Source organism: Nerophis lumbriciformis, linkage group LG28 (genome assembly GCF_033978685.3).
Source record: "Nerophis lumbriciformis linkage group LG28, RoL_Nlum_v2.1, whole genome shotgun sequence".
NCBI classification, from domain to species: Eukaryota; Metazoa; Chordata; class Actinopteri; order Syngnathiformes; family Syngnathidae; genus Nerophis; species Nerophis lumbriciformis.
The window spans coordinates 21,087,308-21,109,781 of record NC_084575.2 but is presented as its reverse complement, the minus strand read 5'-3'; the positions used below and the strand labels follow the sequence as shown (position 1 = coordinate 21,109,781).

At 38.2% G+C, this 22,474-nt stretch overlaps 1 protein-coding gene across 3 annotated transcripts in view; it reads right to left on the bottom strand.

Moving 5' to 3' along the window:
• LOC133570965 (nuclear receptor coactivator 3-like) overlaps positions 1–22,474 on the bottom strand; it is a 69,644-nt gene that overhangs the window by 23,353 nt on the left and 23,817 nt on the right. For all 3 annotated transcript variants that reach the window (XM_061923852.2, XM_061923849.2, XM_061923851.2), the window contains exons 2-8: positions 11,925–11,993; positions 2,674–2,778; positions 2,340–2,500; positions 1,231–1,331; positions 937–1,111; positions 630–809; positions 188–274 (exon numbers count right to left, since the gene is read on the bottom strand). In XM_061923852.2, the coding sequence (XP_061779836.2) occupies positions 188–274; positions 630–809; positions 937–1,111; positions 1,231–1,331; positions 2,340–2,500; positions 2,674–2,759 (790 nt within the window). In that variant the 5' untranslated portion in view covers positions 2,760–2,778; positions 11,925–11,993. The remainder of the gene's footprint in view (positions 1–187; positions 275–629; positions 810–936; positions 1,112–1,230; positions 1,332–2,339; positions 2,501–2,673; positions 2,779–11,924; positions 11,994–22,474) is intronic.

Genomic DNA, 22,474 nt, shown 5'->3' with positions numbered 1-22,474 from the left:
CTTTAGTTCTATGAACCTTTACAAAACACACTATCAATAAATGTGATCCAAACAAAACTGCAACTGGTGTGCTCTTTGCACAAAAAATCTGTACAGCAGACGCAATGAAATAGCTTCAAATGTCACATATAATCAATTTCATTACAACATTTTATTTATACACAGCATGACTCAGATAAAAGCTTACCAGACAGTTCATGGCGAGTGCTAAAGCGCTCCGTCCTCTCTACCGCTGTGATGCGGCGAGCCACACAGATCATACATGACTGTAGGTCTGAAATGGGATATAATAGAAATGTTAAACTGCATATTCAATTCTTAAAATCACACACACACACACACAGTGTATATATATATATATATATATATATATATATACATATATATATATATATATATATATATATTTTAATATCATGACACTCAACAGCATCATGAGAGTAATTCACTCTGCAGGTCATCTTTTCTTTCTTTAAAAAGAACAGTGGAGAGTATGTGTGCAGCTCTTGACACACACACACATATATATACATACATACATACCGGTACATACATACATACAGTACATACATACATACATATATATATATCATTTATATACTGTGCAGGAAAACAGTTGAGATGAATACCTTCCCCCTCCTCCATCATGGCCCTGGGCTGAGTGAGAGCGAAACACTGCATTGTCTCATAGCGCTGACCACCGGACCTCTCTTCTGACAAACCATGGCCCAAGTTTACCAACATGCGGCAGTTAAATGTGTGGCTCTTTTGTCTGGGTGCCTCTCCAGCCCATGATGCCCCGTTTGGTACTACAAGCAATACAAAAGAAAGTCATTGCTAAGACACTACACCGACATTTGGTGCCTGCGTTCCGCAATTGTAAGATGTCAAAGTCTTTATTTATCCATAATCATGTTTGTGTATCATGTGTCTCACCAGTTGATTTAGGTAAATTTTTGTGAAACTCCTCCCTGTCGTCATCGTGGATGATGTTGTACACACTGGTGTTGATCAGCTCCTCTTGTTTGTACTGCAGGTATTGTGTCACATTATCTGACACAAACACAATGCTGCCCTCTCGGTTGACAACAAACAAAAACCCATCCAGAGCCTAAAAAAGAGGGAGGAAAAAAGTTGGACATATTTGACAACTGCAAGCCATGACAGCAATGAGCACCGCATGACAGACTTTGTTGGCTTTTTGGCCCAGGTAAGAAACTACATCCGAACCTGTAGAAGCAGTGGCCCCAGGTGGTCCTTGTCAATAACCCCCTGTCCAGTAGAGGACACATCTGCCTTCTGAACATCATCAGCATTGCAAGAGTTTTTACCTGAGATCATATTGTACAGAATTGTAAACAAACCTCACCTCTGCCAGACATTTATTTGAAAGAAATAGAGTTACATTTGAACTACATATACAAAAATAATGTTTAGTTTAGGTTTTTTTTTCTTCAAATGCCGCAAACTCTGACTTTACCACAATAGCATGTAATGAATTTTCCAAATCAGCAGGTGGCAGCACAAGTCTAATATGCAGGTTTGAAATGCCTTTCTATTTTAGAATTCAGCATATGTCTGAGACTTTGTTATACAGCCCTCAATATAGCATGGCTATCTCTAGAGTACTAAGTAAGACATAAAATAGAGTATCTTTGGAATGAAGGTCTTTTTATGGATGTCTAGTAGTAGTATAACTTGTTATGCTAGTCTACACCTACAGAGACGATTGTCACCGATCGGAAAGGCCCAGTGCAATAAAAGAAAGGATGTGTAAACAAGAGGAGAAGATGTGTTGACATTTAAAAAACGCCCTTTAATTTCCTTCCATTCATCTACGGAAATCTGGTGGTTCAATGATGCAGGGGCCAGCAAAAGCCAGCTGTGATCTCTTGCTCTTCCAAACTCAAATATATCATCGTAATCATGTGAGGAAAATGGTCTGTTTGCATTCAATCAAGGTAAATCCTATACAAAAATGGCTGAGAGATAAGATTAGGGCCAACAATGCCTGTTTTTTTAATATAATTAGTCCCCAAAGGGAAGAAAGTTTTGGCACTAATAGATCCATTGGGTCAATGACAGCCTTGAGCCATGACAAGTGAGAATTGGTCTCAATTACTGGTGTTCATTTACCCTCAATGACATGGCCAAACTGGCTGTCGATCTGAGACCTGGCCGTGAACCAAATATACCACTTCATCACCAGCATCATCTGCGCTGCAGAAGGGCACTTGATGTTGCCAAACTACATTCACTAATTCCTCAAATACAAATAAATGGTATATAGTGTGCTCAAGAAGTGTCATGTGCAGCCGTTTAATGCACCAGGCGTGTACCTTGCTCTTTGATTTGTCTGATCTGCCGCACAGTCTCCTTGAGGATTGCACATTTGTCAGGCTTCACGTTGAAGCTATCAATGTTAGAGAGGTTAGCAGAGATGAGCTCAGCCAGCTCCTCGATGTACTTGGTTTCCTGCTCCCGTCGGCGCTTGTCACACCTGCCAGGGCGCCATGGGGATTAGACATGTTGCCAAGACAACCTTACTCCTCAGTATGCACAGTACACTGTTCTGTTACTTCAGATAGTTTCAAAACAGCACAAACACATTAATACCTGATGCAGAGGCAGACCTTGTGTTTATTGATTACATGAAAGCATTACAGCACTCACCCAATGCCCGGTGTGTCGCAGGTGGACAGTTTACGTTTGCGGTCAGAGCACAGCGGCTCCAATGAGTTGTCTCCTATGCCACTCATGGTCAGAGCATATCAGCACCTGTAAAATTTACAGCCACATATTACCCATGGTCACTCAAAAACAAAGAGTGCAATAAATCAAACTGAATGAGCTGGGAGTGTGGTGTTATTTTATACAATTTGATCAAAGGATAAATGTCCTATGATGTCAGAAAAAGATGTCAAACCTCAGGTTGTTGTTGAAAGCCGGGTGTCAAGTTAAGGTAAAAAATATATATATATTTTTTAATAAACTCCCCAAGCAGCTGAGCTAATAAAATAAATTACTTCCATGGGAAGAGCGGATTCCTACTGATTTATGAGGGAAGACTATCCAGTTAGTAAAGCAGCCTTGGTTCTTGATGGGAATGAAATCTCATCTGCTCCACTCTGAGGAGCGACTGATGATGATGTGGTGATTTGAAGCCCCTGGGGAGATGGGTCATCCTGCGTTCAGCCAGCTAGGCCGCTAGAATGGTACCACTCCACTATGCCGGCAGCAGCAGCCTATACACACACACACACGTTGTATGAATGTGTGTATATATATATATATATATATATACACATATACAAACACACATTGATGTATGTGTGTATATATACATGTAAAATATATATATATATATATATATATATATATATATATATATATATATATATATATATACACATATATACATGTGTGTGTATATAAATGTGTGTGTGTATGTATATATATATATATATATATATATATATATATATATATAATACACACACACATACATACACACATATACACACACACAGCTATACCAACCTTTTCTAGTACACGAACATGCTCAGGCATGCTGCAGCACACTGTGTAAGAGAGATGAATGCGAGTAGCAGCAAGGCATCGATTCGGCAGACTGCTGCTTTAACTGCGCACGACTACATGAGCAAAAAGAGAAAAATAAAAAAGCATGTACTGCTAAGCAAGGCTCTATGCAGTTTTTCAGTATTTCAGCAACAGATATCCTCTATATTTATCTATTTATTCAGCTTTCTGCACGTGGCTACATCCGTTCTTTCCTCCAGAAGGTTTAAACTGCGCTTTCCTTGCATACCAACATCAGACAACCCCTCCCTTCTCTCCCCGCCTGAATATATCATTCAGTTCAATCCAGTTGCATTTATATTGCACCAAAGCCAGTTTTTTCCAGGTATGTTTTTTTAGTTAGGGCTGGTCAATCATGCACGCACGCATGCACGCACACACAACATATTGAAAGTGGCCCCTGTGGGCATACATTATCCAAGAGTGTCACAGAAAAACTACCTATCTACAAGATGGTAGCTTGTGCTGAAGCACACTAACCCTACTTTAGTTAGGAACTTATGTTCTTTCTACAGTATTGCTCTGAGTCAGACTTCATCTCAGTTCCTCTTAGGCAGTCTGTAAAGTCTCTTCTCATTCCTATTCCCACTGAAGAAGACTAAAGACTGGAATATATTCATGTACGTAGCTGGCGTCCCCTCTGATGGCGTCTTGTTTGATTTATAGTTCTTCCGTAATTCTCTTCCAAAACACTAAGGGGCAGTGTCTCCTGGAGGTGGGAATTTTGGCCACCTCACGATTCGATTATGATTAAGGAGCTAGGATTTGATTAAAATCTATTATTGATGCATCTTTAATTTATGTATATTCATGCAGTTGTACATTTATTTTTGTTTCACTAAAAAAGCGTTTATCACTTGCAACTTTTAAAATCAGTGCATTTGTAATAAATTCCCATCACATTTATTAAATTCATGGAAATGTGTGCAAAACTGGAACATAAGTGCCCTGTAATAAAGGAGCTGGTCTGCTCTCTAATGGGGGTGACTTGCAGCGGTCAGTCAAATTTCAGAAATGGCTGCATTACTTTATTAACAATAAATAAATCGATTATTGATGTTAACTAATTTATTTTATAATCGTCCATGTCCGAATTGCAATGCATCTAAAAATTTATTATTTCCCCCACCTTTAGTGTCTCCAGAATGAGCAACCGCAGCTGTCTTGACAAGATATTTACCTTCTTGTAAAAGAGTGGTGACAACCACAACACTGACATATTTGTCTACACTGGAGCTAATCATTCCGTTTACTTTTAATGGACGTTTTACTTATAAACCAGAGGAAAATACGTTTGTGAAGATGGACTGTGCAACTTCTAAACAAGTGGCGGCAGAGGACCCTATCATCATTTGCAACGCTGTTCAGCCGTTCGGGACACGGTACAAGAGAGAGCTATCATGGAATTGTAAATAAACAAACCCTTTAAATAACTATTACAACCACATGCTGGTGTTAATGCCTATACGTGTTATTGATGTTTGGCAATAAAAGTTAAAAAGAATGTTGACTTCTTCTGGACGCAGCAACAACACAATAGGATGAAAACGACACATTCAGGAATTATTTTTTAGAGCGCACGGAGGTATTAAGTACACAATATTGGTTTTCATGCAAATGTTTAATCATTGTTGCTTTATTGCATACATGTGCATTTGAAATACAAATTCTGCTCTCCTGTTTTTGGGGACCCTCCTCTTCGAAAGGTGACCAATCCCAGCACTGAGGTCTGTGTCGCCACTGACGTGAAGCTAGGATTTTTGGGAGGTGCTTGCAAGGCACGCAGGGGGAGGGAGCAAGACGGCGTTGCTTATGCAAGTTACTTGATGCGAAAGTATACACCAGGCTTGAGTTGCAGCGATTTGCTGTTCTACCACACTGTCATACCTGCCAACTTTTGAAATCAGAAAAACCTAGTAGCCAGGGTCCAAGGGCCGCAGGCCCCGGTAGGTCCAGGACAAAGTCCTGGTGGGGGGTTCCTTCGCCCCCCGACGCAAAATGATTATTAGCATTCAGACAGGTTAAAATGTTGCTAAAACCATCACTTTTCTATCAGTCACAGTGACTTTTCAAAACAAAAATATTACAGCAAAAATCATATGGGTTGATTGACATGTTTATTCTGTAAGCTAACTTCAATAGTTTGAAATTATTTTGACAGTTAATGCCAGTTATCCTGTCAACCTTTCACAAGACTTCAATTTGTTAATTGAAAGTATAAACAGTTATAACACTTTTTACAGTAAACAAATGGTAAAACAGTACTAAACAATTTCATTTAAAAAAAAATTGGTGTCATTATTAACTTTCTGTCCAAGCTTGTACAATCTACTGCCTTGTTCAATTGTAAAAAATATTCTGTGCCTAAAATTCATATTTCTATCACAATTATCATACTGTAAACATGGTAAACTAACTTCATTAAAATTAATAGTCCTGTCAATAGCATGGAATTAGAATTCAAATGTAGTTTTTTTGTAAGCCTTTCAAAAGAATTCAAAATATGAAAAATTAATGAAAATTAATTTAAGCCATCAGACACTTGAAAAGTGGCACATCACATCTCTAATGTAATCATTTTAACTTTTCAACAGAAATAGCACTGCAAAAATATTAAGGACATACTTCTGTATTTTGGTAGTTATGCTGTCAACATTTAACAAGATTTCTTCAACTTGGACTTGAAAGCATAAATAGTATAAACACTTTTAACAGTATAACAGTACTAAACAATTCCAATAGATAACATTGGTGTCATTACCTTTTTGTTTGCTCAATTATTGCCTCCGTAAATAAAACTTCGGCATTTATCACATCCAAAGAATCTGTTTGGGCGACGAAAAACGTTGAAAGTTTTCCACTTGTATCGCTAGCAACGGCATTAGACTTGTGTTTTTTTGTTCCAACGTGGTCTTTTACATCTCTAATTCCTCCGTGTCCGATCGAAAAATCTTGTCTGCACAAGGTGCAATTCGCGTAGTTTTCACCCTTTTTGGAACGGATAATTATTCCCGGATAGGCTTTTGAATATTCTTCACGGAATGACTGCAGTTTTCTTTTCGGTTTAAGACTCGTATGCGATTTTTCTCCGGCTGATTCCATGATCGTTCGCTCGTTTGGAAACAATGGCCTCGTGCTTGGCAGCGGTGCTATAAATAGCCTCGCGCATGGCATTCGGAATGGCTCGATAGGAAGTTACGGGAAGCAGTGTCGATTGTCATTGTTGTTACGCGATTTCGTGAATAAAACTTAAAAAAAAAAAAAAAATGTAATTAATGAAAAACCGTATTTTTTATCACTGCAACCGTAACCCGGAATAGGTTGATGAAAACCGTACTAATTACGGGAAAACCGGAGTAGTTGGCAGGTATGCACTATCCTAGACGCTGTGTCTGCATGGGTAAAAATGCATAGGAACAAGCAGTCTTTCAGGACAAAAGAGTGAGCTCATTCTAGGGTTGAAAAGTGTAGAACGGATGAGAGCATTTATGCAAACTCCAGCTCTACAGTTTCAGGCTAGGACATGTAGCCACTGTTAACCAAGTTGTATTTGTAGACACACAATATACCTTCTTGGCAGATGAAACAATGAATATTGCTCTGCCTTTATAGGTGAGTTGCAATCACGTGAGTATGTACCCCACCATTGCAACTACTAACATCACTATACACAACAACTATTGCCAGTGTTATCTAGTCGAAAAGTGTTTAGTCTCTACAGTCGTAATCCATGCTATAAATCTGCTTGCTCGTCTATCGTTCACCACTCGACACTAAATTATCCTGTCCTGCTCTGGCTTTGACTGCCGGCCTCTTTTTTCTTTCCTTCCTTCCTTCCTTCCTTCCTGGTTTCTGTCCTGAGGCTCACCTCTGCAGCAATGGAGAAAGATGACATCAAAACTTAGACAGCATCACATCCTGAGACAGACAAACAGCAGAGCTGGCAGGACTGTGACTGGGAGCCTTTCTGAGAACAGGGAATTGCATAGCTAGTAGTATTTTCTATTCCGGTCCTGGGGAAAAGTTTTAGCATTGAAAATGAAAATAATGTGTAAAAATAAACACCCGGGTAGTACACAGCAACCAATCCAGCAATGAATTATTGCAATAGGTCAGGTTCTTCTCGAGTGACAATACAATAGAAAATAACTTGGATATACTTCAGAGTAGGGCTGCAAGTAACAACTAATTTGAACTGGTCATCAACTATCTTAAAGATTGGTAGCTAATCAAATTATGAAACAGCATTTCATTCAGAAATATTTATTCACACTAACTGTGCTGCTCATTAGGCTGTCAGAAAAATGTAAACTTGTGTTTATTTAAAAGCAAGGACAGGCAAAACAAAACACCAAAGCTATCTACTGTGCATTTTCTGATAATGTGTGTGACAAGCGGTACACGGGTAAATAGGCAAAATATAACTGACAGACTGGCTAAATTTACAGCTAAAGGGGACGTATTATGCGAAACCAACTTTTTTAACCATTTGTTACCGGTTTTGTGTATTTGGAATTTGCTAAGTACTGAAAATTTGAAATCAAACCATGGAGGCATTGCAGAATATTTATTAAACAATCTTGCCTTAATTCATATTCCTCAAAACGAGCTGGTTGGAATTTTCTCCATTTGTGACGTTTTTCCAATTGGTGACGCCTGCGGATATCTACATATATGGTAGAGATTTACCCTAAGAGTGTTACGCGAGTCCGCCATTCTCGTCCGACGTTGTAGTCAATGAGTGTCGTCTTATTTTCTATCCTCTTGTTGTGGGGCAAACTCGCTTGTACGTGCACACGCATCCAGTCAGTAGACTCGATATAATGTACTAAAAACTACAACAAGGCTGACGGGGGGAAAAGATGCAGTCAAAGTGGAGGCACGTAAATAAGACCGCCCACAAAACGGTGCATCCTTAAGAAACGGTCAGAACCGGCTTGAAGATGGTCTGTCAAACATCCATCCATCTTCTACCGCTTGTCCCTCACGAGGTCACGGGAGTGGCTGGAGACTATCCCAGCTGCACTTGGGTATAATCTTTGCACAATGTATATACATGTGTTTCAATGCATCTGTTAAACCATATCCAATTGTATTTCCGTGTGAAAATACCATCTAAACATAAAAAATGCCACAAATTCAGACGGCCATTTTGAATATCCGCTCCGAATGTTTTCGGCAATTTCCATTGATTCAGGGTCAGCTGACGTCACGATGGGAACGCTTCTGCGCACTGACCATATTCACAGATTAGTCATACTGAAAATATGCAAAAAATAGAAAGAGATGTGCTGTCTATTATTCACAATCCTTATGCAAGACAAGAACACAAGTTTTTTTATGCATTTTAAGTCACAAAATAAATAAATAAAAAGTACACTAACAATGGAGTCAAGGGGGACACTCTATTCCACCAACAAAACCCTGTAAATAACCATACAAAACCCGCCAAAAATACTCTATTTACATATCAACCGTATATTAGCGATGTTGTTTTATATAAGCCCTAATGCAGACAAACTATTTTAGTGGCGCATTGATAACAGAGAGCTAACTATAGCTTATGCTGTGGCATTGAGCCAGCCGATGTCCTGCTGCTGCATCACGTCTCGGCTCGTCAAAGTTATTCTAGATTATAAATCATACCTCTCATCTGAATAATAGGAGGATTTAGCCATGAATCTATAAATTCTTCATCTATGACATTCCATTTTTTATTAAAGCCATTTTTCCCCACACAAATGACTCCCTGTTGTTAGATATTTAGCTTGCTAAGAAGCTATCTGACAACAGAGACAAGTAGAGTACAAGACCGCATCCTCCAGATGTCCAACATGCCTTCACTTTCAATGCTAAGCATGACACACGTACTGCCATGAAAAGCAAGCTTTGCTTTGCAAATTGAGCAAATTATTCATGTCTTTGACAGGTTTAGGATGAAATGTTCCCATATTTTCAATGTTTTCACGCTGTGTTGTTAGTGGCTGCAGCCATCATTCTCTTCAGGCAGACTCGCACATGTTCGCTTCCGTCTCAAAAAACACAAGCCATGATGTCACGATTGTTGACAAAAGAATTGGTCTGTTTCAAATTGTTATTATAGATTTTCACAGTAGTCAGTGTACAGCTTCATTAGCTAGTATTCACTGGAAAATGACTGAGAAAGAAAACAGTGATTATTTTCTAAAAGGGGGTGAGAGTTGTACAGTACTCGAGGGGTGCAAAAATTGGTCAACTTTGTAATCAGAAACCAATACAAAAATTTGTAAAATACTCAATAGTTGGTGACGTCATTGCTTGTGTTTTTCTGCACGAAAACAAACATGCACAAGTTAATGTAACCGGCAAGCAACAGGAAGACAAAAATGGCTGCGTCCACTGTAACATCACTGTAAGCAAAAACATTGAAAGTATTAAACATGTCAAAGACACAAATAACTTCTCAATTTGCAAAGTGGACCTTGCTTTTCATGGTAGTACGTCTGTGATGCGGAAGCATTTAAAGTGGAGGCGTACAGGACATCTGGTGGGGGAAATAATCGATTTTTAGATCCATCGCAATTCGGACATGGACAATTACAAAATCCATTAGTAAACGTCCATAATTGATCTATTTAATGTAAATAAAGTAATGCAGGCAGTTCTAAAATTTGGCTGACTGCAGTGAGCAACCTCACAGAGAGATCTGACCAGCTCCTTTATTAAAGGGCTCTTATACTTTTACACACATTTCCATTAATTTAGAAAAATTGGGAATTAATTTCACTGTTTATTATTACAAATGCACTGTTTTTAAAAGTTGCAAGTGATAAACCCTTATTTCGTGAAACGAAAAAAAAAAAATTAAACTGCATGAATATACATTAATTAAAGATGCATCAATAATCCATTTTTAATAAAATCGTGGATCCTGAATCCTAATTATAATCGAATCGGGATGTGCCCAAGGATTCCCACCTCTACCACTCGGAACAGAGTTGTGCAAAAAATAACTTCATCTATCAATTTAGCCAAAATCCCCCAGCTAAACTTTGTCTACATACATGTGTGCAACTTTCTAAAGGCATCACTTTTGTTTTTGAGGAAGCTAGATTACTTTGCTGTTATAAAAATAATGAAAAAAAATGGGGATGTACGATAATTATCAGACCGATATTAGATATGACGTCACGCTATAAATCCGAAGAATAGCTCCAATAACCAATTGAAAAACAAACAAAAATGCTCCAATGAAGCGATTTTACCTATACTGTGCTGTAGGTGGTTTAGTGTGAAGAAATTAATTCTAACTTTCTGAACTTCCCCTGAGCTTACCAGAGCTTAAAATGTAAACAAACATGGCGTCCATTATGCGGGACTCCTTCAACGTAACAAACATCACTATCCATCCATCCATTTTCTACCGCGGGGGGGTGTCGAGTTTATCTCAGCTGCATTTGGGCGGAAGGCGTCGTACACCCTGGACAAGTCGCCACCTCATCGCAGGGCCAACACAGATAGACAACATTCACACTCACATTCACACACTAGAGCCAATTTAGCGTTGCCAATCAGCCTATCTCCAGGTGCATGTCTTTGGAGGTGGGAGGAAGCCGGAGTACCCGGAGGGAACCCACGCAGTCACGGGGAGAACATGCAAACTCCATACAGAAACACCCTGAGCCCGGGGATCGAACCCAGGGCCTTTGTATTGTGAGGCACATGCACTAACCTCTGTATATCACCGTGCTGTCAAACATCACTAGTCACCCCGAAATGCTGTAACCATCACCATGACGGTGTCCAGAAAACAAATACATACACATGCAGCCACCAAAAGCCATTCGCTGCGTCAAAAAAGTGCAAAAAAGCCGCCAGAAACGACCCATGGGCCAAAAAGTCCTGCAATTTCCTCATGGCAATGACGACGATCATGATCGCTGAAGACACTAAAGCTCATCGGCCAGCAGACACCGGGAGCCCCGTTTTTTTTAACACTTCTGAGCCGCTGCTCTTTTTCTGATGTATGTTTGCTAACAAAATACGTGATTTCCACACTCCTAGTAATTATTTTTTTTCTAGCAGCCTAGTGAGTAGCACAGTTAAAAAATAAATATTTCTGAACAAAGTAGTCAGCTTTACTGCCTTCATTCTTAGTTAGCACATGCCTGAAATATCTCAAGCTGAATTTAAAAGCCCATGGTTAAATAAGCCCCACTGAATAGGTGTTAATAATCCGGTTAGTCAACTAGTCATTAAAATAGTCGATTGACAAAATTAGTCTTTAGTTGCAGCACTTGTGTACCTACTTGATGATACTTGTGATATAGTGTATGCCTACCTACCTTGGTATGTAAAATCCCCGGTCAAGCGCCACCCAGGTTCCCTGGGTAACTTCAGTGTGTGGTCATCTCCTGAAAAAAATATACAAAATCATGAAGGCAAAACATCTCAAATGAATGCAGAACATTATCTCAATTAAGTTTACTCTATGCATTTTATAACAGCAATATACACATCATTTTCATTGCTAATATATTTATTTGGCTTTTCAGAAATTCATGTTAATAAATTATTTCTTATATTTAGTAAGAAAGCCACAATAAGTTGCATCCTGTTTTCGTCGTTGCTCAGCTTGTTCCACTGCGTCATCACTTCCCTTTCCTGGAAGTGTGCCCACTGCCATTTCATCCAGCCTATTTGCATACTGTTTTTATCAGGCTGGTTGTTAAGATTCATTCTGCTGTCTCCTCGTGCTTTGACCATAAGACGTTTAGTAAGCAGAAATACTTCATAACTCCTATACTTAATTATTCCTACAGTGTTGTAAAAGTCTGAATTACAAAAAACTTTGTTTTATTTCAAACCAATGTCTTCCAAACAGCCTATCCCCCAAGTGTCCCATATTACCTTCAAAAGCAGTATTCGCCACTGGAAAACATGCTCGTAAACAAGGCGTCAAAGCTTTACTGACCTTCTATAAGTTTAGGTTCTAACACCGATAACACAAACAAGACAATATCAAGCTGCTCCCAAATGTCTGTGTACAGTTATCCCATTTCAAGAAAGTGATTTGCACTATATTTCAGACCACATGCTAGTATGAAGGGATTTGTCCGAATCCTGACCCAAATACTATGAGGACTCGCCTTTAGGATCACACTCACGCCATCATTTTACTGCCAACCATTGAGCCTTGGCAGATTCTTATATCAAACCATGGTTTTAAACTGATGGCAGGGCATACTAAACAGAGCTGAATGTGTTTTTTATAGAACCGGACTATAAATCGAGTATATTACCATCACTTTACAGTATCTCAGTCATCACCATAAACATTAGAACATGATTAACCCAAGTCTTCAACACAGACCACTGATCAGATCATTCATAATTGTGGATCTGCTGCTGTGCTCATGACACAGCTAAATAATTCAACACTGAGAAAAAGACTAAAAGAGAAAAAGGTGGTTTTTTTTGTAAAAACAAAATAACTTCTGGACAAATTTCACTGCCAACTCACTCACACAATATTAAAAGTTTTTTTTCTAATTCCCTGATATTACTTTAGTCCTTCGGTACTTTACCAAAAAACATATTCTAAGAGTAAGGGCAGAAGTTAATACAGACTTTGTAGGATAAAGAGTAGTGTGAAAATGAGGGAGGGAAAAAGCAATAGGGCTCTTAACTGAGATCTAGATGGTTATTTTATACAAACTCAAGTCATGAATAATGATTTAAAAATTTAAAATCTCCTAGCCATTTTCGCAATAGACTTGTACACTTTCAATCCAGTGTGAACAGGTTTGCCTGGAGAAAGCCTTATTTAAAGTACCAGAATAATGGAAAAACAAGTCGACTTTATAGGCTGAATTGTTTCATTGTATTCGTTAAACCATATCTAATTGTATTTTCAATTGGCAAAGTATGTAAAAATACCGTCTAAACATCACAAAATGCCACAACTTCAGACGACCATTTTGAATATTCCGCTCCTCCGAATAATTTCGACAATTTCCGTAGATTCGTGGTCGGATGACATCAGAAGGGGGACGCCTCTGCACTTTGACCATATCAGCAGATCAGTCATACTGGACATACGCAAAAATTGGAAAGCGATGTGCTGTCTATCTTTCACAATCCCTATGTAAGACAGGAACACATATGTGTTTTTCTCTTGTATGCATTGGAGATGGTAATTAAATAATTTTTTTTAAAGTCCGCTAACAATTCAATCAATGGGGGCTCCTTTAATTTACCTGCGTAGACCTCTAAATAACCATCTAAAACCTGCCAATAATACACCATTTACATCTCGTGACCTGAATATGAACCAAATATTAATGATATGGTTATAAGTGTTAACTAGGGATGTAACGGTATCAAACATCACGAGATGATATTATTGTAGTAATATCCCCAAAAAAACGCTTAAAAATGATAGTGTGTAAAATGAAGTGGCAAGAATGTTTAGGATAAACAGGCCTAATCCCAATACACCCCCTCACTCACTACCACTAGCCCTCACTCACTACCACTAGCCCTCACCCACTACCACTAGCCCTCACTCACTACCACTAGCACTCACTCGCTACCACTAGCACTCACTCGCTACCACTAGCCGTCACTCGCTACCACTACACCCTCCAAATTAAGTAAAAAGGGGTAGAGCATTGGAATCTTCCCTAGGAATTGGGACACAATTTACTACGTCACTGCATAGTTTACGTTCGGGCACGTAAGATACGTAGTTATGTTTGCACATACGTCTCAACTAGAGTTGTAGACACCAATATTTTGGTACCAAAATGTATATGGTTATGTATTTCAATACTTTGATACTTTTCAAAATAAAGGGCATTTTAACAGAACATTTAAGATAAAAATTATGATTAAACATATGTTTCTTATTGCACCCAAAGAACAATTTTAAAAGATTGCAATTAAAATTAAAAGGCACAATAAACACATGGGCTTCTCCTATTGAACTCAAACAACAGTTTACAATTATTTTACATATTAGATCAAGTCTGCCATAATCTAGAATTAGGTTAGAATAAAATTAGGGCTGGGCGATATGGCCTTTTTTTAATATCTCGATATTTTTAGGCCATATCGCGATACACGATATAAATCTCGATATTTTGCCTTAGCCTTGAATTAACACTTGATGCATATAATCACAGCAGTATGATGATTGTATGTGTCTACATTAAAACATTCTAATTCATACTGCATTAATATATGCTCATTTTAAACTTTCATGCAGAGAGGGAAATCTCAACTAAGTCAATTGACCAAAACTGTATTTATTAAACAGTTATTAAGCAGTGGCACAAACATTCATGTCATTTCCAAAACAGAAAGTGCAAGATTGTCAGAGACATTTTAAAACAAGCTATTAGTGCACTTTTGTGCATGATGTCACACAAGATATTTCAATAACTGTCACATAAAAATGAGCTGCATAATAGGAAATCAAATAGTGTCCGTCCTTCGCTATGTGGTAGGTTCCTGTGGACATAATCTCCTTTTGTTGTTGACTTATTTCTTTCATACGGTGTTCATCTGGAAATGTTTGCCTCTGCATTTTGATGGTGTGGCACCGAACGGAGATGTTGACATGCGGAGTAAGCACTCTTCATTCTCTAGCAGGGGACTTTTCAATTGATGCTACATATTAGCAGTAATGCTACTTTTTATAGCAACACTTTTGCCCCACACTTGACAAATTACGGTTGTCTGTTTGACATATTCCCACTTGAAGCCAAACCACCGCCAGACGATGGACCCCCTGTTGTTTTTCTTGGGAATTAATTCTTCCTTCATTTGTTACCAGATTCGCACCTTCTTTCTCTCGTATTACCACTCGCACCACAGCTAAAATTACCCATGCTGCTACCTCTCTGCTCCGCGAGGGCGTATACGTATGTGACGTATGACATGACAGTATGTGACGTGTATAAGAAGGTGCGCTTGCTGTCTGTGAGAAGGAGACACAAGAATTTTATCATGTTGCCCATTATCCCTACATGCAAAGAGTCATTGGGACACCACTACCTTCATCGGAATGCGCAAAATGTAGGGATAGGGCTAAAAAGTAGGATGGGGGGGGGGTGTATTGGGCCTTACTGTAATAAAATTGGGCTACATCAGGAGGTAGTCCAAATCTGAACTTTTCAAATGTGACCGCAGTCGAAACTGAAATGTGACCAGAATGCAACCGGATTGCAACTTTCGGTGAGCAAACTAGTTAAAAGTGTGCAAATAAGCTGTATGTAATATATAAAATATATTACATATACAACTATAATTATATATACAGTATATATATTACAGATACAACACTATATAACATTATATATATCATATACATATAACACATACATCCATGTATACAAACATACATACATATACACGTGTGTGTAAATATACACGTGTATATATACACTCATACATATATACAGACGTGTGTGTGTGTGTATGTTTATATATATATATATACATACATATACACACACACACACACACGCACATTAATACACATATATTTACACATATACCTGTACAAATATACATACACATGTACACATATACATATTTATATATACATACACACTTTAATACACATTTTTTACCCATATACTGCACATACATGAAACATACTTTGTTTCAGAAGAAATAGCGATTGATGAAGGACCGGAAATGACATGTACACTGTGGCGTATTTCCTTACATGTTACGTGCATTGTGTAAATTCTTTACATAAGTGAATTCAAAAACAAAGTTAGCATAGATCCACGCTGATGTCCGTATTTCCTCTATTTAACAGCCATAAAAAGATTACAACCCTCTGAAATATAATACTGTACATGTATCCATTCATAAATTATATTACTTTAATTTATTTTCACTTAAAAACACACATTTTTAAGGCGTGTTGGGTTTTACCTTAAACCCAACACGTAACAAAAAGGAACAGTAGTGACTTCCTTGTTCATTTACTGAATCCGGTCAACTTCCTTTGTCGTCACTTTTTTGAATGCAAGTAACGCCGAGGCCACATTGGGCCTGTATGCGTTTATACTGAAGTCTGATCAAGATCACATTTTACTTGTAAATTATTATTTCGAAAAAATCAGATTTGGTCCACTTTGGCCTGCAGTGTAAACAGTCACTCACTGCGCTGTCTTCTGCCCAAGTCTTGGCCAGCGTCACATGATCTCCTGTTGCCTTGGCACCAATGCACTCTCTCTCAACTAATTATGCGTTAGCCAACTTGCAGCCAGTGTGAGCAGCAACTTCCATCGCAACATTACTTACTTTTTTCTTTTTTACTTGCACAGAGATAATATATTGGTGCTAGCGGAACTGAGCTCGAGTGAGATTGTGCGTGCAATTGCTGAAGTTACACCTTTTCGCGCAATGTCACACATGAAGGTTTTAACTGCACGCTTGTGGACACCCTTAAGGCATATTTTCCACTCAAAATATGTCTAAATTCCAAATTGGGTTTTTTGTCAATCATGTTTCTTAATATTGATTATTTAGCAAGATTTCAGGGATACAAGAGTCCCCTGCTGCTTATTGTTGTGTGTCAAAAAGAGAAGATGATAAACCCATTATTAGGGCCCGCATGGCCCATTGTAAAAGGAATCCCAACGGGAGTCCTTTTGCAATGGGACATAAGGACCTATTGAATTTGTAACGTTTTATTCTTTATTATTATTCTTTATTCTTCCGCCGCTTCTTTGAGCTGTAATTTGACCCACTTAACATGCTCCAAAACTCACCATATTTGACGCTCAGGGCTGGCGAAAATTGCCTTTTGATAAAAAAAAACAACCCAAAAATCAAAATTGCGCTCTAGCGCCCCCTAGGGAAAAAAAAACTAGACTGCCTGTAACTCCCACTAGGAAGGTCGGAGAGACATCAAACAAAAACCTCTATGTAGGTCTGACTTAGACCTAGATTTCATAATAGTACATTCTCGGGCAAAAATCAACAGGAAGTTGGCAATTCCCCCTTCAAGACAAAAATGTACTAAAAACAGTCACTTTTGCCTCTTTGAGCTGTAATTTGACCCCCTTAACATGCTTCAAAATGACTACCACTGGACAAAAGTATTGGGACACTTAGGACGAAAACTGGACAAAAGTATTGGGACACTTGGGACTACAACTTGACAAAAGTATTGGGACACTTATGACTACCACTGGACAAAAGTATTGGGACACTTATGACGAAAACTGGACAAAAGTATTGAGACACTTACACTGGACAATAGTATTGGGACACTTAGGACTACAACTTGACAAAAGTATTGGGACACTTAGGAATACCACTGAACAAAAGTATTGGGACATTTCGGACTAAACGTAGACAAAAGTATTGGGACACTTAGGACTACCACTTGACAAAAGTATTGGGACACTTACACTGGACAAAAGTATTGGGACACTTACACTGGACAAAAGTATTGGGACACTTAGGACTACAACTTGACAAAAGTATTGGGACACTTAGGACTAAAACTGGACAAAAGTTTTGGGATACTTTGGACTACCACTGGACAAAAGTATTGGGACACCTACACTAGACAAAAGTATTGGGACCCTTAGGACTACAACTGGACAAAAGTATTGGGACACTTAGGACTAGCACCTGCCAAATATGCGGGCCCGACCAACGCTGCTTGCAGCTTTAATTGCACTTGCTACTGTAGGCGCAAGACAAATAATGGGGAGAAACAAAATGGATTTGTCTATAATAGACATTGTCTCTTGTGCATAGATAACGCTGATTTAACTTCAGAATATAAAACATTATTTTCACCCTTCTTGTTTTTTTTTGTCTTTTTTGGTGACAACTCAGCACAAACACAAAATGTATTACTTGTTGTTCAGGAGCATATATTTTAGAAATTCTATGTCATGTCTTGTACCAATTTCAGGTTAATAATTATGCCTAAATAACAAATCTGTGGTGCGCACTGATTCTCTGCTGATCACAGAAAATGCACCCTTCAGTGGACAAGCGTTATCAAGCATATTATCTTAAGCAGCACGCGCAACCTCAATCCTGGTTTCCATCATTCTTGAATGTAGTATTCCCACTTGTCCTACGCTTCAGAAAAGTTGAGTCTTTCAGTGTTTATACAAGAACAATAACACCGGTATTCATAAAGTTCAACTCTGAAACCTGTTTATAACCATGTGTGTTTTTGCTCACAAAAATGACAAGGCAAGCCTCAAACTGGCAGTTTTTAGGCACTTTTATTCAAAAAGGTTCTGGTTTAAGTTGCCTCTAAAGTTCAGAACAGCAACAGTGTCATACAAACATGGCTAGAATAGTGAAGCACATTCCTCTTCAGTAGAAATAAAAGCCTGAAACTTGAGCTCTCTGAGACAATGGCTAGTAGGCCAACAATAAACATGGACCCGCCTAAAACAAACTGGGGTGCATGTGAATGCACACAACTACAACCCTTAAAAAACTAACAACAAAAAAAATCACATCAAGGCACAAAACAGAAGATTTAGAAGCCTTTAGGGCACAAGAAACAAGGCAACGTATTGTAAACCAATTTCCATCCATCCATCCATCCATTTCCTACCGCTTATTCCCTTCAGGGTCGGGGGTGGCGCTGGAGCCTATCTCAGCTACAATCGGGTGGAAGGCGGTGTACACCCTGGACAAGTCACCACCTCATCACAGTAAACCAATTTGTGCCACTTAAATAACAGAGAGGTAAAAAAAATGACACTAGCCTTATAGGTTATCAAGTTCAAAAACAATATGCAGAAAGACTTCAGTTTAAAAAAAAAAAAACAACTTTACCACTTATCAAGGATATAATCAACCTCAATATTAGCACGGTTGCTAAATCAAAGAAGCAAAACCGCAAAACCTAGAATTAGGGCTTGTAAACGAAAACCGGTTCCTGTTGAGGACCGGCTCCCAGGGTTTTGATCCCTGGGAATCATGACAGTTTTGTTAGCAATTCCCTAACCGATGCCTGTGGGCACGCATGACGTCACCATGCACGGCGCCGATCAGCAGCACAAATGTTTGAATTATTTACGAGAAAGGAAAACAGGGCAAATTGCAATACTTGCAAATTGAATTTGCATCAAATTGAGAAAATATGAGCAGAAACATTAGCAGACACAGCACGTGATAACATTGAACAGATGACACGTTTTCAATCCCCTTCAAGACGCAAGTGAATCACCACCAGCAGCGGCGACAAAGTCAGCAAGTCGTCTGCTATTAATATCGCAGGTAACTAATCTGCCTATCATACCAAAATATGTTATTAACCGTTACGTAAAATTAATGTTTTTCATGCATCGCATGATGAGATGCCGTCTGGCCGGCAGTTTGCATGCCTCCTTCCTAAGGTGTTCTCCACAGCTGGAGTCACTGTGATTAGTCAGAAATATTGCGTATGCAGACATTCTTAATTTTCTGCAAAATAAGGGTTAATTTTCATATGTGGTGGTTGAAAAATTGCACAGTGTACCGTTCTAATTGACTTGCTTGTATTTGTCTTTGGCTAACATAGTTCTACTTACTTTTGAGCACTCAGCATATATATTTAGTTTATCCCCGTTAGTCTACACCCCAGTGGAGACTATTCTTCCTGGGGTCCAGGTAAAAAAACATTACACAATCACAAAACAAAAGATTACAATGCAGTACAACATGATCAAATAATAAAATGTTGTAATACAAAAATAGCAACAACAAAGAACCAAAAAAACAATAACTTCGAGTTTACATAATAATGTTCATACCAAAGACAAAAAGAGCAATATAACAATAGATATATATATTTTTGCAAAAATAAAACAAAGAACCAATGGCCTAAAATATACACATTAGTGTACCAAAGACAAACAATAAGTGACGAAAAAGTACCATCCATCCATTTTCTACATATATATTGTACATACTGTACATATTTTAAAATGAATACTTTTCATTTCTGTTTGAAAAATGTTAACATTTTTGTGTAACTGTCATTTGTTACAGAATTATTTGTTGTATTTTGTTTATTATTACAGTAGAATATTTTATTATTATGACGGCGTGGCGCAGTGGAAGAGTGGCCGTGCGCGACCCGAGGGTCCCTGGTTCAATCCCCACCTAGTACCAACCTCGTCATGTCCGTTGTGTCCTGAGCAAGACACTTCACCCTTGCTCCTGATGGGTGCTGGTTAGCACCTTGCATGGCAGCTCCCTCCATCAGTGTGTGAATGGGTAAATGTGGAAGTAGTGTCAAAGCGCTTTGAGTACCTTGAAGGTAGAAAAGCGCTATACAAGTACAACCCATTTATCATTTTTTATATAGTCCCAAATGAAATATTTTTTTCTGGCACCTATTGAGGCTGTGGGTCTCCTAAAATCTTACTGTTGTGTTAGTATACTCATGTTTTTTGCTAAACTAAACACGATTGATGCAAATCAACTTGTTTGCTATCCTTTTATCCAAAGGACAATCAATAAGAGAATCGAGAAAAATCCGAACCTTTAAACACAATCAAAAATGGAATCGGAACCGTAAAAATCTTTTTTTATTTTTTTTTATTGACATCCAGCATCAGACCTTCCAATCCATTACGTCATATTCACATAAACCATATATCTATTGTCTGTCCTGAATGTCAAAATATTTTTGTTTATATCCCATCCATACCACCCCCCCCAAAAAAAAAAAAAAAAAAAAAAAAAAAAAAAAAAAACCAAATCTACAAATACATCGATTAAATAAACAGAAAAAGAAAAAAAAGGAAATAATAATACATTAATAATAATATTAAAATAATTTCAATTGCCGTCCCTAGCTAGAATTAATATGACAATAGTGCTATGGAAATAAGTGGTGTATCTGTAGTAGTCAATTTTTGTATTGGGGTGTTCATGTTGCCAAACAGTGTTTTTCATCCTAAAAAATGTTGACTTCGCTCACAGACAATATTCGACAGGCCACACACCATCATTTTTGCTGTTAGCAGCTGCTGTGGTCATGTGATGCAACATTTAAATTAGCAACAACATATAAAAACATTTAATGTTAGTTGTCTGACATAACTAGTTAGTGGGTGAACATTGGTCATTGAAAGAGTTTGCCACAAATAAAAATCCCAAGGAGGTGCATGATAAAGCTCACCTTTAAAGAGATAATGTCATGTTGTTGCCACGATAGGCTATACCAAAGGTGCCCAAGACAGTGGCTTCCCAAACTAAATACACATTAATACTGGCTTCTTTCAAGCTCACACAATCATACAGTATATGACATGCCCATAAAGCTAACTAGTTGCCATCGATCAAATGTGTCAATCTCCACTCACTCATGGTGCTGCTGTACGCTTAAATTTGCTGTATTATGGGCCGCAGTGCGATATACCCGCGGGACAGCGATCTTCACAATTTAAGATGACACTGGCGGCTTCTAATCAGAGAAAGGCTCTCTGCAACTCGCTTTTCGTCACGGACATGGCGCGACAGAAGTATCTAAAGAGAGTCTCTACACTCGAGTAGTCTCCAATACTACCAGAAATAGATGCTAGATTTGGTGCCAGTCGTTTTTATTACAGAAACAGTGACTAAAAGCATTGGACAAATCTCTAAAATAAAAAAATAAAACCCTTTTGTAACAAAGTACATTGTACAATAAGCAGCAACAATTTGAAAATAGAACAAAACGATTCTATGTAAGAAAAATATATATGTTAATACTATACCTAGTAACAGAATTGTTTTAAATGTATATTCACATATTTTGCCTTTTTAAAGAATATATGCATTATAGCAAATCATGTGATGACATCATATTGACCCCGCCCCTAACACATTTTTTTTTTAATTTAGACTAAACTTAAAATAC